Source organism: Falco punctatus (assembly GCF_963210335.1).
Source record: "Falco punctatus genome assembly, chromosome: 2".
Classification (NCBI taxonomy): Eukaryota; Metazoa; Chordata; class Aves; order Falconiformes; family Falconidae; genus Falco; species Falco punctatus.
Window position 1 is genome coordinate 117,940,567 of NC_137581.1, and position 12,182 is coordinate 117,952,748.

The window sequence follows — 12,182 nt, forward strand, 5'->3', positions numbered from 1 at the left end:
ACAATTCAGTCTGTTTAAGGTCTTTTCTCTATTTACAAAATATATTTAGATAAAACATTTTATTGTATGTTCAACAAAGACTGCAGACAGCTTCACCTTTTCTTAGTTCTTAAGTGTTCACTAACAAAAGCCAGAGTAAGCAAAACCAAGAAATAATTCAAAGACAGCAGAGTTTCAAAGAGGAAAACAGTAAGGTATACACTTTACGAGTAGCCCTGTAAAGGACAAATAACTGCATTTCCTTTTGTCATCACTTTGTCATCTAGCAGCACTACAGATGCACAAATACCACAACAGTCTGTATCTCCTGATTCTGTAAGCAAGAGATTATTTTACCATAATACTTAAGGCATAGGAATGTATTAGCAGAAGCGTGACTCACCATCGCATTCCTTGAGTGTTGTAGTGACAGAAGAGTTACTACATAGTTAGCACAAGACGCCCAGCCTGAGCACAGTAAAGCATTTTTTCTTTTGTGCCATCCTAGGTGTTACACCACCTTCAAGATCAGAAGGCAAAAACCTATTAGGCTTTTGGCCAACTAAATATTTTATACCTTCAAAAAGTTAGAATAATCAGGCTGCTACTAGAAGTAGCAAGGGATCTGAGAGAAGTTTCTTTCGTCATTCAGCAACAATATAAAGAAGTACTACTCAATGTGATATCTGTAATAAGCTATGTTCTTTTCATGCGTTACTTTCATGTAGAAGGGGAAAGCTTCTATTGGCAACTCTTATTTGGTGAGCTTTAGTAACCAGCAATCACATTAAGAAAATCCTCAAGTGTATTTTCAGCATTACTAAGATATCCATAAAAATCCATCTTGAAAGTAGGTGAAGATTTTTTTCCTAGAGCATGCCTCTATCAGAAAAAAGGCTTTTATTTATTGGTCCCTAAAACTGCAAAGGTACAGTGGAGTACTGGAAAAACACTATTTGTTATAAATAATTGACTGCCTGAATTACCTCAGTCTTATAATTCAGCACATCAGTGGTTAGAATCATAGTATTTACACAAAGCACTGGTGATGGAACAAAAATTCCATTAAGAATAATTACGAACCAGTTCTCACTAATACTGTTAGGCGATTAAGTTTTCTTCAGTTAATTAGAAACCTAAAAATCAGACTGACTGATTTTTAATATATACCAGACAAAAAAGCAAAAAGAAAAACCAATCACACTTTGAGGGCTATAGTCAGGATCTATAGCGTTCACGAACAGACTGTTACACTTCATATAATGAACTACTCCATGCTGTCTCCCACAAACAGGGCCCTTCTGTGTTTCCTAGTGCCAACAGTGGTTTCACAAGTTTCACAAGCAGCCCAACCCAGTACAAAGCCATGCTGTAGCTAAGGGCAGTCCTACCCTTCCTTGCTCCCCACTTACTCTATCTGCCTCATCTGCTGGCATTAGCCTCCCCTTGTATCACCTCCTGTTGGATCAGACTACACCCCCACAAACACTAACGCCGATAAGGAACTTTATTACCTGTAGCCATCTTGTTTGCACAGCATTACTTTAAATCACATGAAGCTACCCTTGAAAGCATACTAAAATTTCATGTACTTGCGACACAACTAGTACAGTCTTTTCTTGCTGGTAAATTCAAGAAAAAAAAAAAGAAAGATAAAATTACAAGTTACATAATTACAGACATTTCAAAGTGATTTAGTGATCTTCACTGGCAACCAAAACCATACTTTGGTAAATAAGACACACAACAGCCCAAATTCTAATATATCCCCACTATTCAGCCCTTCACAGCTTAGAAGAATGGCAAGGAAGGCTATGATGCTCAAGTCAGTAAGATTACTAAATATATTTGTTCCCCCCAAAACAAAGGTAAGTTTTTTAAAACTATGTATATTCTCTTGATCGCCAGAAAACTCCAACTATAGCTTTTTTCTACTTCAAGAGGAGCAGAGGCTGTTAAATGCTACTGGAGACACAAAAAGGACCTATCAACCAGTTTCCTGACCTTTAAGGATGACTTTAACACCAAGGACCTAAGACTCGGGTATCACCCAAGTACAAGGAAACCTCTTGGTTGTGAGCCAACAATCAGAAGACTATACATTACCAGGAAAGCCAATCAGACTAACAGAACAGAGGAAAGTTAACGCTTTTCTTACCTCAGTGTAAGACGTATATAACCACATACCCACCTGAAGCATAGCTTCCTTCTGTGGTACAGGGAATGCTCTCTCCTCGCATGTGGATGGTTTGTGAGTGGGTGGAAGATCAATCCTGTAGCAAAAAAAGAATGAAATACGACATGCCGTATTTGTGAAGCCCAACTGAATCGTCAGATAGTTACTTTAGCTGCCAAATCCTCCAACACTCAACACTCAGGGACACACACCTCAGTCAGCAATGACACACATGAAATACTGTCACGCTGAACACATCCACCACTAGTAATAATTCAGGCACATGCTTTTTGTAGAAAAGCACTGCCTATAACTTGTTATTTATCGTATAAGGTGTAAAGTAGGCCCCCACAAACTCCAAACTAAGTAGGACTAGGGACTAGTAGTATCTATCATCATTTCTAGGTTATGAGATACAGCTTGAGCAACATTTACTAATACAGCTTTTCTTTGAAAAGTCTTTGAGAAAGCCTTACAATCAATATACTACATGCAAGACTTCTCTATTGTAACTTTCTCAGTGAAAGCAAATGGTTTTAAAAGAAATAAAACATTTAAGACTAGACATATAAATATGCTTTAGCTACAGAATTCAAGAGAAATAAACAAGAAAGTGATATTTCAAACCATGTTAGAAATTACTGTTGTAGGAAAACACTTGACTCATCTTGCTAGCTCAAGAGATTCAAATTCTGAAACTTATTTTGTGCTAAACGCTGCAAGTTATTTTATTCTATTCCTCATTAGATATATACAGACATGACAGACATTTTCATTTCTCATTCAGTTTAAGTGTTAACTGTATACAGCATGTGTGAAAAGGCTTGCATTTACAGATATTCAAAACATCATCACTTCTTATACATGTTCCAAACAGGGTCTAGACATCATACACTTTTAACTGACAAAAATCTTTTCAGACTTTTTTAGTTTGCTTGGTTTTGTTTGACTATACTGGATGCTTAAAAGAAGTAACTGCCTGTCTGCGCCAGAGACTTGAAGAAATAACCGACATTCCAGAAAGCGTGCTGAGTCACACATCTGTGGGTGCTTGCTTCATTTTACACACACCCCAGGATAAATCTTAGCAAACCTTCACTGCAGCAAAGCATGGTCAATCTTCTCTCATGTTAGACCTATGGTTATGATAAACTAGCAGTCTGTGCCATCAATCAAGACAGATCTCTCCCCTGTCCTCCAGCTCAACTGATGAGTTTTCTTTAAAAAAACTCAACAACTTCTGAAGAGTTAAATAAGATTACCTCTAAAGTCATTCTTAGCTGCCTCATTTTTTTTTCAGAAATTCAAGTGATTTTACATTTTTCTACTCTGAAAACACAGCCCTGAAATTATGACAGCTGAACAGCTGTTAAGTAAACTTAGACATTCAAAATCCTATATAGAACAAACACTTTCTGCATATTGCTTTGTTTCAAAAAAAAAAGAGAAAGCAACACATACTCACACTTTGTCAAGATAGGATGGCCTTTTTTTCCTTGGGGTCAACAGCACTGTCACAAAGATGGTGATGATAAAAAGAGCAAGGACTGCTCCAATCACAGCCCCTGCTACAGCAACAGAAGATGTCTGCTTAAATGGCACATCTGCAATGTGATAGCATAGATTACACCTTTGAGAAGTTCACACACTTTCAATACTCAGATAAGCTATTTCAGCGTTGCTCTGAGAAATGTTTCTTCCTTCCATGACCGAAGAGAAAGCTTTGGCCTGCACTAGCACTCTTGCAGTATCAGGTCCAGTCACCCCATTAAAAAAACTGCTTGAATTAAGAGAACTCATGAATCATATATATATGATTTCAGAGATTTCATCGACTACTTTCAATAAATACTAGCTGCATGCTTTTATTTTCAAGTTCAAGGCAAGATTTTTGCACTTACATGAGCAAATGAGGTGTTAATTCAAAAAGCTAGACAACTATGGCTTTATTGGCAATCTTTCTTTAAAGCCACTGAAGTCTGCAGAAAGGAAAAAGGGAAACTTAAAAGCAGAGGGAAAAAGAAATATACTACTAGGAGCAATGAACATGTGAACTCACTAATAATCCGCTTACACTTATCAATAAGTAAACCCTAACACCATCATCTCTAGGACTTCATACTTCAAGCTACAAGAAACAGCCACTTTGTAAGTAAATTTTAACGGGGATAGAAAATTTTTTTTTTTTTAAAAAGCACTTTCAACCTCAGCATTTGACGTCAAATCCAATGTTTAACAACTCTCATACAGAATTAACACACTTGTCAGTCTTTAAAGGTCACCCATTTCACTACGCTAGAAATTCAGTAAGTTTTACATCTCAGGACTGTGAAAACTGCTTGCATACTTTATTTCAGTATCATCAATCTCAGGTTTCAAGCTGGCATCAACAGGCTTATCAAAATGTTGCACAGTTGCAATAATTCACTTGAGCTTCAACTAAAAGTTTCACCTGTAAAATACAGGTAGCATATAGAAATAATGCTCTGATCTACACTGGTTACTGGGTCAGAAAAGTAAACAGAAAAAGAGTTTAAAATTAACACAGCTCTATACTTGTCACGTATTTCTAATAGTTTACTTCAGCTATTTTCCTTTGGAAATAATCCTGTGCTGTTTCTTGAAACTACACAACCATCCTCTGTTTATTACCAGAGGAAATTTTAAGAGCTTCTTCAGCTATATAGTCTATTCACACGTCAAAAAAACAAAGCTATGCAGTATCTTTTATCAATTACTCATCATTCTAATGCTGTTCTGCCTGTATGCTGGACAAAGCCATCTTTTTCTCATCCCTCATTTGAAAAAAAAACCAACAAAAAACCCCAAACCACCTTCCTTCCAATTCAATAAAGGCATCCCTGTCCTCTCACTGCATATGAAAGACATACAACATTAGATACATACAGAAATACTCCCCTGGGATCACTTATGCAGGCATGTTTAAGTAGCTTGGAAAAAAAAAAAAAAAGAAAAAAAAAAGAAATAAGCGTTTTTTTGTGTGACTATCTTAAAGTTAAGGGATAAAGACAGATTAACAAGTTGCAGGAAGCTATTTCACTCCAGAAGATTAATGTAACATACCACCCTCGGTGATCATTGTTCTATTTTACAAAACAGCTTTCTTGGCATAAGCTCCATTTACGTCTCTGATACCAGCCTACATATCCGTAAGAACAATAATGCCCACCGTCTCCAGCAGAATGGGCACACAGAGCAGCGGAAGGCTCACCTAACCACCGCATTTTAATTGGCTTCAGTTTAGTTTCCACTGGGTGCTCATAAGTAGGAAAGTTGCAGGGAACCACTATACACTGTTCGGTCCAGAGTACACAAAGATGCTTTGGTCTTCTCATTACACCAGGAGAGTTTGACTATTCCCTACTGCACTAATTTCCCAGAGTCTCTTTTTTCTAGTGAACTCTCCTATAATATTGAAACATCGAAGTATTTTATCTTCATTGAAAGTTCAGCCATTAAATCCCATTTTGGGTGAGATGACAATAGCCTCCCACTTAGTACTGAACACCAAGAAAAATAGCAATATCCCAGAAAGTGCAGTGACATACAGGAACTGAAGTACAATTACCAGAGAGCTCACTTTATTTGCTTTTTTTGAATCACGTTGGCAAAATAGGAGGCACAAAACTTCTATCAGTCTCACCGGAGAAACGATCAGACACCCAGACTACCCCGCCAAGCTGAACAAGCCAGAGAGCACCCGAGGTGCGTGGTGCCAGCCACACAGCATCTTAACCGCCAGGTGGTCAGAAAAGATGGGAATCTATTCACTCCAAGAAATATGGTTAAAGCAGAGCAACAGTAACTGAAAACGAAACCTGAAAAAATAGTACTCTCTTTTAAAAAAAAGAATGTGAAGCCTAGACAGTGTATGAGCTGTGCTTAAAGTGAAAGTGTTTGGACAGCACCTATCCCCATTTATCGTTCCCAAGGTTCATACTTTTTAAGATAGTTTCTGAAGACACTTATTTTGTAAGCTTTGAGTCTCCACGAAGGCATGCTAAAAAGCCCATCTCGGCCAGCTTACCAGCCACTGGTAATGTTATGCTTTTTCATCTCCAATTTTGAGAATGTACCTGTCAAACATTTTTGAACACTACCTATGTTCCAGAATGTAACAAAAAGTTTATTCACACAACAACCATTTATACTTACAATCAATTCTTTTTACAGCAGACATAATGTACAAAACATTGCAACACGCGTAAGCCCTATCGCTATTATCAACTTCAACTCCAAAACATTTCAACTTCTTAACCCATAGGAATTAAATATATATATTTAAAAAACAAAACAAAAAAATCCACAGAGACAAAAGCAAGATATCCCATGTGGAAAACAGGCTTATGGTTATGTTTATTTCCAAATAACACCATCTTTTAAAGATGATATATCAAGTATTTTTTCATTTGAAGAGAGGTATGGTATCTCTATTTCAGAAATAATTTGGATCAGAACCTTCTGCTAGAAAATCTAACTCCTTTCCTTGTGTTTGCACCCAAACTACAGCTACACACAATATAATTTGCTATTGTTCTTGAGACTTTGGTCAATCATGTTATCAGTACTCTGTTAATCCAAACATGAACTTCAGTTCTTCAGGGATGCTTTTCCATTTGAATTTCAAATAAAGCTGTTGTCTTACTCTTCTTTAAAAGACATGCAGTCATATGCAATCACAGTGTATTGTCTACAACGTTCAATACAACTATTTTTGTGAAGCTCTAAATGCTGTAAAGCTACCAAAGATCTTGAGAATAGAAAAGAACTTCCAGCATGAATGCTCACGCAGCAGCCATAATTACGCAGCCTATTTCAAAGGCAGCAAGGATTTTTCCCTTTCCAGGTTTCAAATACTAGTAGCCTTATCAGCTTCATTTTCCTTGAGCTAAGCACTTAAAAATGGCACTTCAAAGTATCTACTATTCTAATTATGAATTTATAATTGTTCTGTAATTCCTCTAAAGTTATTTCATTCCTCCCTACATCATCATCAGAACTAGTTTGGTGAACCTGCCCAAGACAAAAAGTAGAACTACTTCAGAAGTCAAATGAGATGCCCTACATACAATGCTGTTTTCAAGAACAAGTTGTTAAATCAGTATTGATCATTTGCAGGGAAAACAAATCCACTGCAGTACAGAGACTGCACAGTTTATCTAAACTGCTGTTTCACAGATGCTGTAACAGATTCTGTAGTTGCACCATCGGAGAATGTGTTTTCACTATGTGAAGTAGCAATGCAAGCGTACACTTCCCTAATAATCTGAGATGTTATTTAACCTCTTCAAAGCAAGCACTATAACTTACTCAGAAGCAGCGTAAAACCGCTGATTTAACTTCTGGTCATAAAAAATCTAGCAAATGCTTTGACACCTCTTAGCATGCTTAATGTTTATTGGCACCCAGGAAAATAACCAAATTTGCATTAGCCTCCAGCTTCAAAATCTGTTAAGAGTTTTCTCCTTAGTTGTGTCCACTTCTCCAGCTTTCAAATTCAATGGCAGGATTCCCACAAAGCCTCAGAAACAGGTCTCTGAAATTGCACCCTGTGTACTTGCAAGAAAAGTCTGGTATTTGTTAATGAGTTTTGACATTCTGCCAATTACAGGCCTAACTATCTTACTGTATGTACATATACAGACACTAGCATAAGCTTCAGAAATCAATGACTATAAAAAATATTTTTTTCATCTTATTCAGAGACAAGCCTTTGACCTGTTTACACAGTTACTCCTCAAAATTTTGTTCATAAGTTAACTTCAGTGCAATGACTTTAAGTACATAGTTACAAGAAGGCTCATTAAAATGCTAAGAGGTATTCATTTTTGTGCAGAAAAATCCAAAAATAAAGCTTTGATTCTGCTGTAACTCTTTTTAATTTGTGAAGTATTTGCTATACAGAAGCATTAAGTTTACCATGGATGGTATCTAGATTGGAGTAATTCACTTAATCTGTGAAGTAAAAGCCCCCAAGGATTTTAGTTGATCATTGCCTTAGGTAAACTTCTTTCTAAATCAGAGAGCCAAGACAGCCACTTTTTATTCTTAAACGATTTTCAATGGCAACTTTAATTTAGCCTTTTTTACCTCTGACATAGACCAATATAAGCACTCTGCATTAAAACTCAAATCTTAAACAGTAGTACAGCATTGGGAAAAAAAGCAGCTCAAATACATTTTCCCCAGATTCAATATTTTCATTGTGTCGAGTCACAATATAAAAATGCCCCCCCCCCAAAGAAAAAACATCAGTTTCAAAAAGTTTATTCCTCCTCTTGTGTAAGTATAAACAATCTGAAAGTGATCAGCCAACGAAATGAACCATAGGTACACGTTTAGTTTTCAGTGGTCACTACACATACCACTCCCTCCGAGATATTACCGAGCCATCTATGTGAGAAACAAAGTCTTCTTCATTGTCATCGTAACATTCACCACCCATATACTTCATTCCCAATGTTCCACCTTCATAGTAATCCATTGGTCTTTCATAACGTTCCTGGTACCTGTTAATATTGTCTATATTGTTCCACTCAGGTTTTTCAGGGTCTTCTAAATAATCTTTAGATATTAAGCTGTTCATTGGATGCTTTATCTCTTTTTTTATACTGTCAGGGTAAGAATCCACATCATCTGACTGAAGAACATCTATTTGAGACTCTTTCTGCATATCTGATGGTGGAATGTAGTTCTTAGCAAAGTAGTCACCACGGAACGTCCGTCTTCTCCTATAGCAGATTATTCCAACCAGAACACTGACAAGTATGAGGAAGAGCGCCCCACCCACCGCACTACCGATGACGGTACCCCAAGTGTCTTCCTGCATGGCTGGCAAGGTTGATGATGGGAAATCTATTATTCTAGGTTCTGTTGCTAAACCTGTGATGCCATCAGTCGAAGGATGCCAGGGAACCGTGGGCAGTCGAGTGGTAGTAGTAGGAGGATCTAATGGAAAGAGCAAAGAAGTAGACAAGACACAGAAAAAGCACAGAATGTCAATGCAAGCTAAATCAGTTAAGGGTTTATAAGAAAGCAAAGTTGATGGGTATGTTCTACAAGAATAGTTTTTCATTCTCAAGTTCATGGCACTACAAAAAAAATCATACACTTCCCACAGGCTTTGAACGAGCTTTATACATGTGGTTTCGAGCTATACTGCAGCAGGATAGGCAGTATGGGGAGGAAATACAGTATTTTTTAAGTAGACATCTTGCCCTCCTCCAAGCAAGGTGATGCAGCTTTTCTGCTCAGATGTTGACTATTCATAGTTCATTTACTTCCCCCATGGAAGAATGCCACCTATTAGGAAAAATCCAAGCAGTCCTTCTATCTTTCCAGGCAGCAGTTAGAAATACTCGATCAAATTAATTGATTATGCCACAGAGTAAATTATTCCACATCAAATTCCCACTTCAAAAATAGTTCAGGGCAGCAAGTGCAAGAATGAAAAACTATGAGTTGTGTGCTCAGTCAGCAGCACATGAACTACTGATTTTTAAGCTATTAAGCTATTCTCTCCAAAAACATTTGTTGCATTAATGCAATTTACTCCGCTACACCTTGGGATTAGTTAAAGAAGCACAGTTAAAAATGGCATGTATTAATCTCAAAATAACACTTACGTTGAGCAAGGAGCTTTCAGGATTTTAAAATTAAAGGGAACATTTGAAGTAAAAATGATGTCTAGGCATTGTCCTATAAGCAATTTGATCCCTCATGCAGAAAGAAATTTCTGTATCAATTTCTTAATATAAAATATAAACTGATTCACATCACGTTATGCAAGTAAACAACAGATTGCCAGATACCAAGCTTCTCCAGCACTCAGCTTTTTCCTTTGTTCTTTAGATCTACTGGAGATCACATCTGTATTGAAGACGGGGTTGCAAGTGATGGGCTGATGACACTGAGAAAGCCTCCTGAGATTATCCCAGTCAATCGCAATGTGACATGCAACTTCAGTTTCTATTTCTGTGCCACACTGAAACTGAATAAAACCGGCTTTTTGCCTCACCCAATGCAAGGTAATTTTCAAGTCAGTAAAGCAACAAACACTCAACACATTACTATAGCTTGAATATTTTAGAGAGAATATTATATGGACGGCCAAGTAGCTCATTATGTCATTTAGTTAAAAGCCCATAAGCAAGATTCATGGAACTACTGCTACTGTATTGCAGAGGCACCCTAAATTTACCACCACAAAAAGCAAAATAGATAGAATTGGAGATTTGTCATGCTTCCAGTTATTTGACAAGTCATAACTTGAAAGATTCATAAATATATTTTTTAATTTTACTACTCAGACTGCCATACAATTCTCATACTACACAGAATTGCCACATTTGTCATGATCACTACAAATCATACTTCAGACTGCACCTCACTGCTGAACAGAACATTAAGCTTGACAGAAGTAAGGTTTTACACAGATTTTCAAAGCACAGAGTTATATTACTTGACTATGTAGAAGTGGTGATTTGTTAGGGAGCTATACATAAATGAAATTAATTTGACAGAAGACAGGAAACTGAACAAGGAAGATGCACTACCAAAATGAACAAGAGGAATTCAGATGATTTTAGTAACAAACAATTTAAAGCAAGTTTAATAATTTAACAAAGAAACAGAGATTATGGAATCCTAGTTTACTAGGGTTCCCACATCCCACAAAACCACAGGTCAAGAAGTTAAACTCAAAACCCTCTTCCTTGAAAATATATTTGCTTTAGACACAAGATTTGTTAGATTAAAATACAGTTTCAGGCAGTACCAGCAATATCTTCTTCCAGGCCGTATGTACTTTGGTTTTTTAGACTGGCTTTGTAATTGTTGATCTATTTCCCTCTGATAAAGAGGTCTTAAATCCCATCTTCCACATGCACAATACAAAATACACATTGCCAAGAACATAGTATTTGCATCCTGGCAAGTTCAACCATCAAACACGTGAAATAAACACAGTGGCAATTACAGTCTATTATTAACATATTAAAATACAAGTGATTTGCAAAACACTTCCTTCAAAACTTCCATTTCATCCACCAGTTGTCAGGTAGTCCCAGTGCATTATCTAAAAGCACTAATTAACATATTAGTCTCAAATTCATTGCAAATGTAGCATCATTTCAGTGTTCATTTTGAAATAAATTCCTCAAATATATAACCATGAATGCTTCTACTGTGTATTTGTGTCAGGACCTTTTATTGCTGAAGAATAATGAAATTAAAATAGTCCCTCCTTGTTTATAAGGCCAGTTACAACTAAGAACATGTAAAGTTAACTTCTGATGTCACCCAGAGCTTTCTGAAAGTAAAGCTAATTTGTTTTTTCTCTTCCCTGCACCCAAATAGAAAACAACATTAAAACCAGGAAAGCCAGAGTTTCTTACCTCCACTCCACATAATTTTGCATGTAAATCACACCTTAAATACTATCTCCAAATTAAGGAAATTCCACTCTTGTCTGTTGGTGTGAAAGACTATTCTTTCATACCAACAAGCTCTTTAATTATAAGATTTCACATTGTCACTGATATGTGGTTTTGAGTTCTCAATGCTTTCCACAGAACATCAAGCACACCACTTTAAGTCAATTGTTTTAAATGACACTTCATTAAAAAACATTGATTTCCTACTGATTGTTTTTTCCTAGTTTCTTTCAAGGCCTTTGACAATCTTCTACCAAGAAAAGCAAGATTTACTCTTTACTTCAAATAAAACTAATACCTTCTCAAAGCACCATGGTCACTGTACACTGCTTAGTCTTCCCTCTATTACTTATTTCTCAGATGTTTCCCATGGAAGTCAGTACCAGCTTTCAAAAGCTTCTGGTATTTTTACTTTTCCCTCAAAGGACTGTTCTTGATAGTTTTCCCAGCTCTTACAATCCAAATAAATGTAGAAACTCTGCCCAAGATAAGTTAAGACATCCAACTACAAGATATGTCTCACATCACCAAACACTACATCTTCACTCCTCAATCCCCCTGCAGTAAAGCCC

The 12,182-nt window shown here is 36.7% G+C and overlaps 1 protein-coding gene across 6 annotated transcripts in view; it reads right to left on the bottom strand.

The window, feature by feature from the left end:
• NECTIN3 (nectin cell adhesion molecule 3) overlaps positions 1-12,182 on the bottom strand; it is a 69,397-nt gene that overhangs the window by 13,695 nt on the left and 43,520 nt on the right. For 4 of the 6 annotated variants that reach the window (XM_080375297.1, XM_080375296.1, XM_080375294.1 and 1 more), the window contains exons 6-7: positions 3,621-3,759; positions 2,171-2,252 (exon numbers count right to left, since the gene is read on the bottom strand). In XM_080375297.1, coding sequence (XP_080231423.1) covers positions 2,171-2,252; positions 3,621-3,759 — 221 coding nt within the window. Of the gene's footprint in view, positions 1-2,170; positions 2,253-3,620; positions 3,760-6,013; positions 9,125-12,182 lie in introns of those variants that run through there. The other 2 variants (XM_080375295.1, XM_080375292.1) reach the window with 2 other exon arrangements.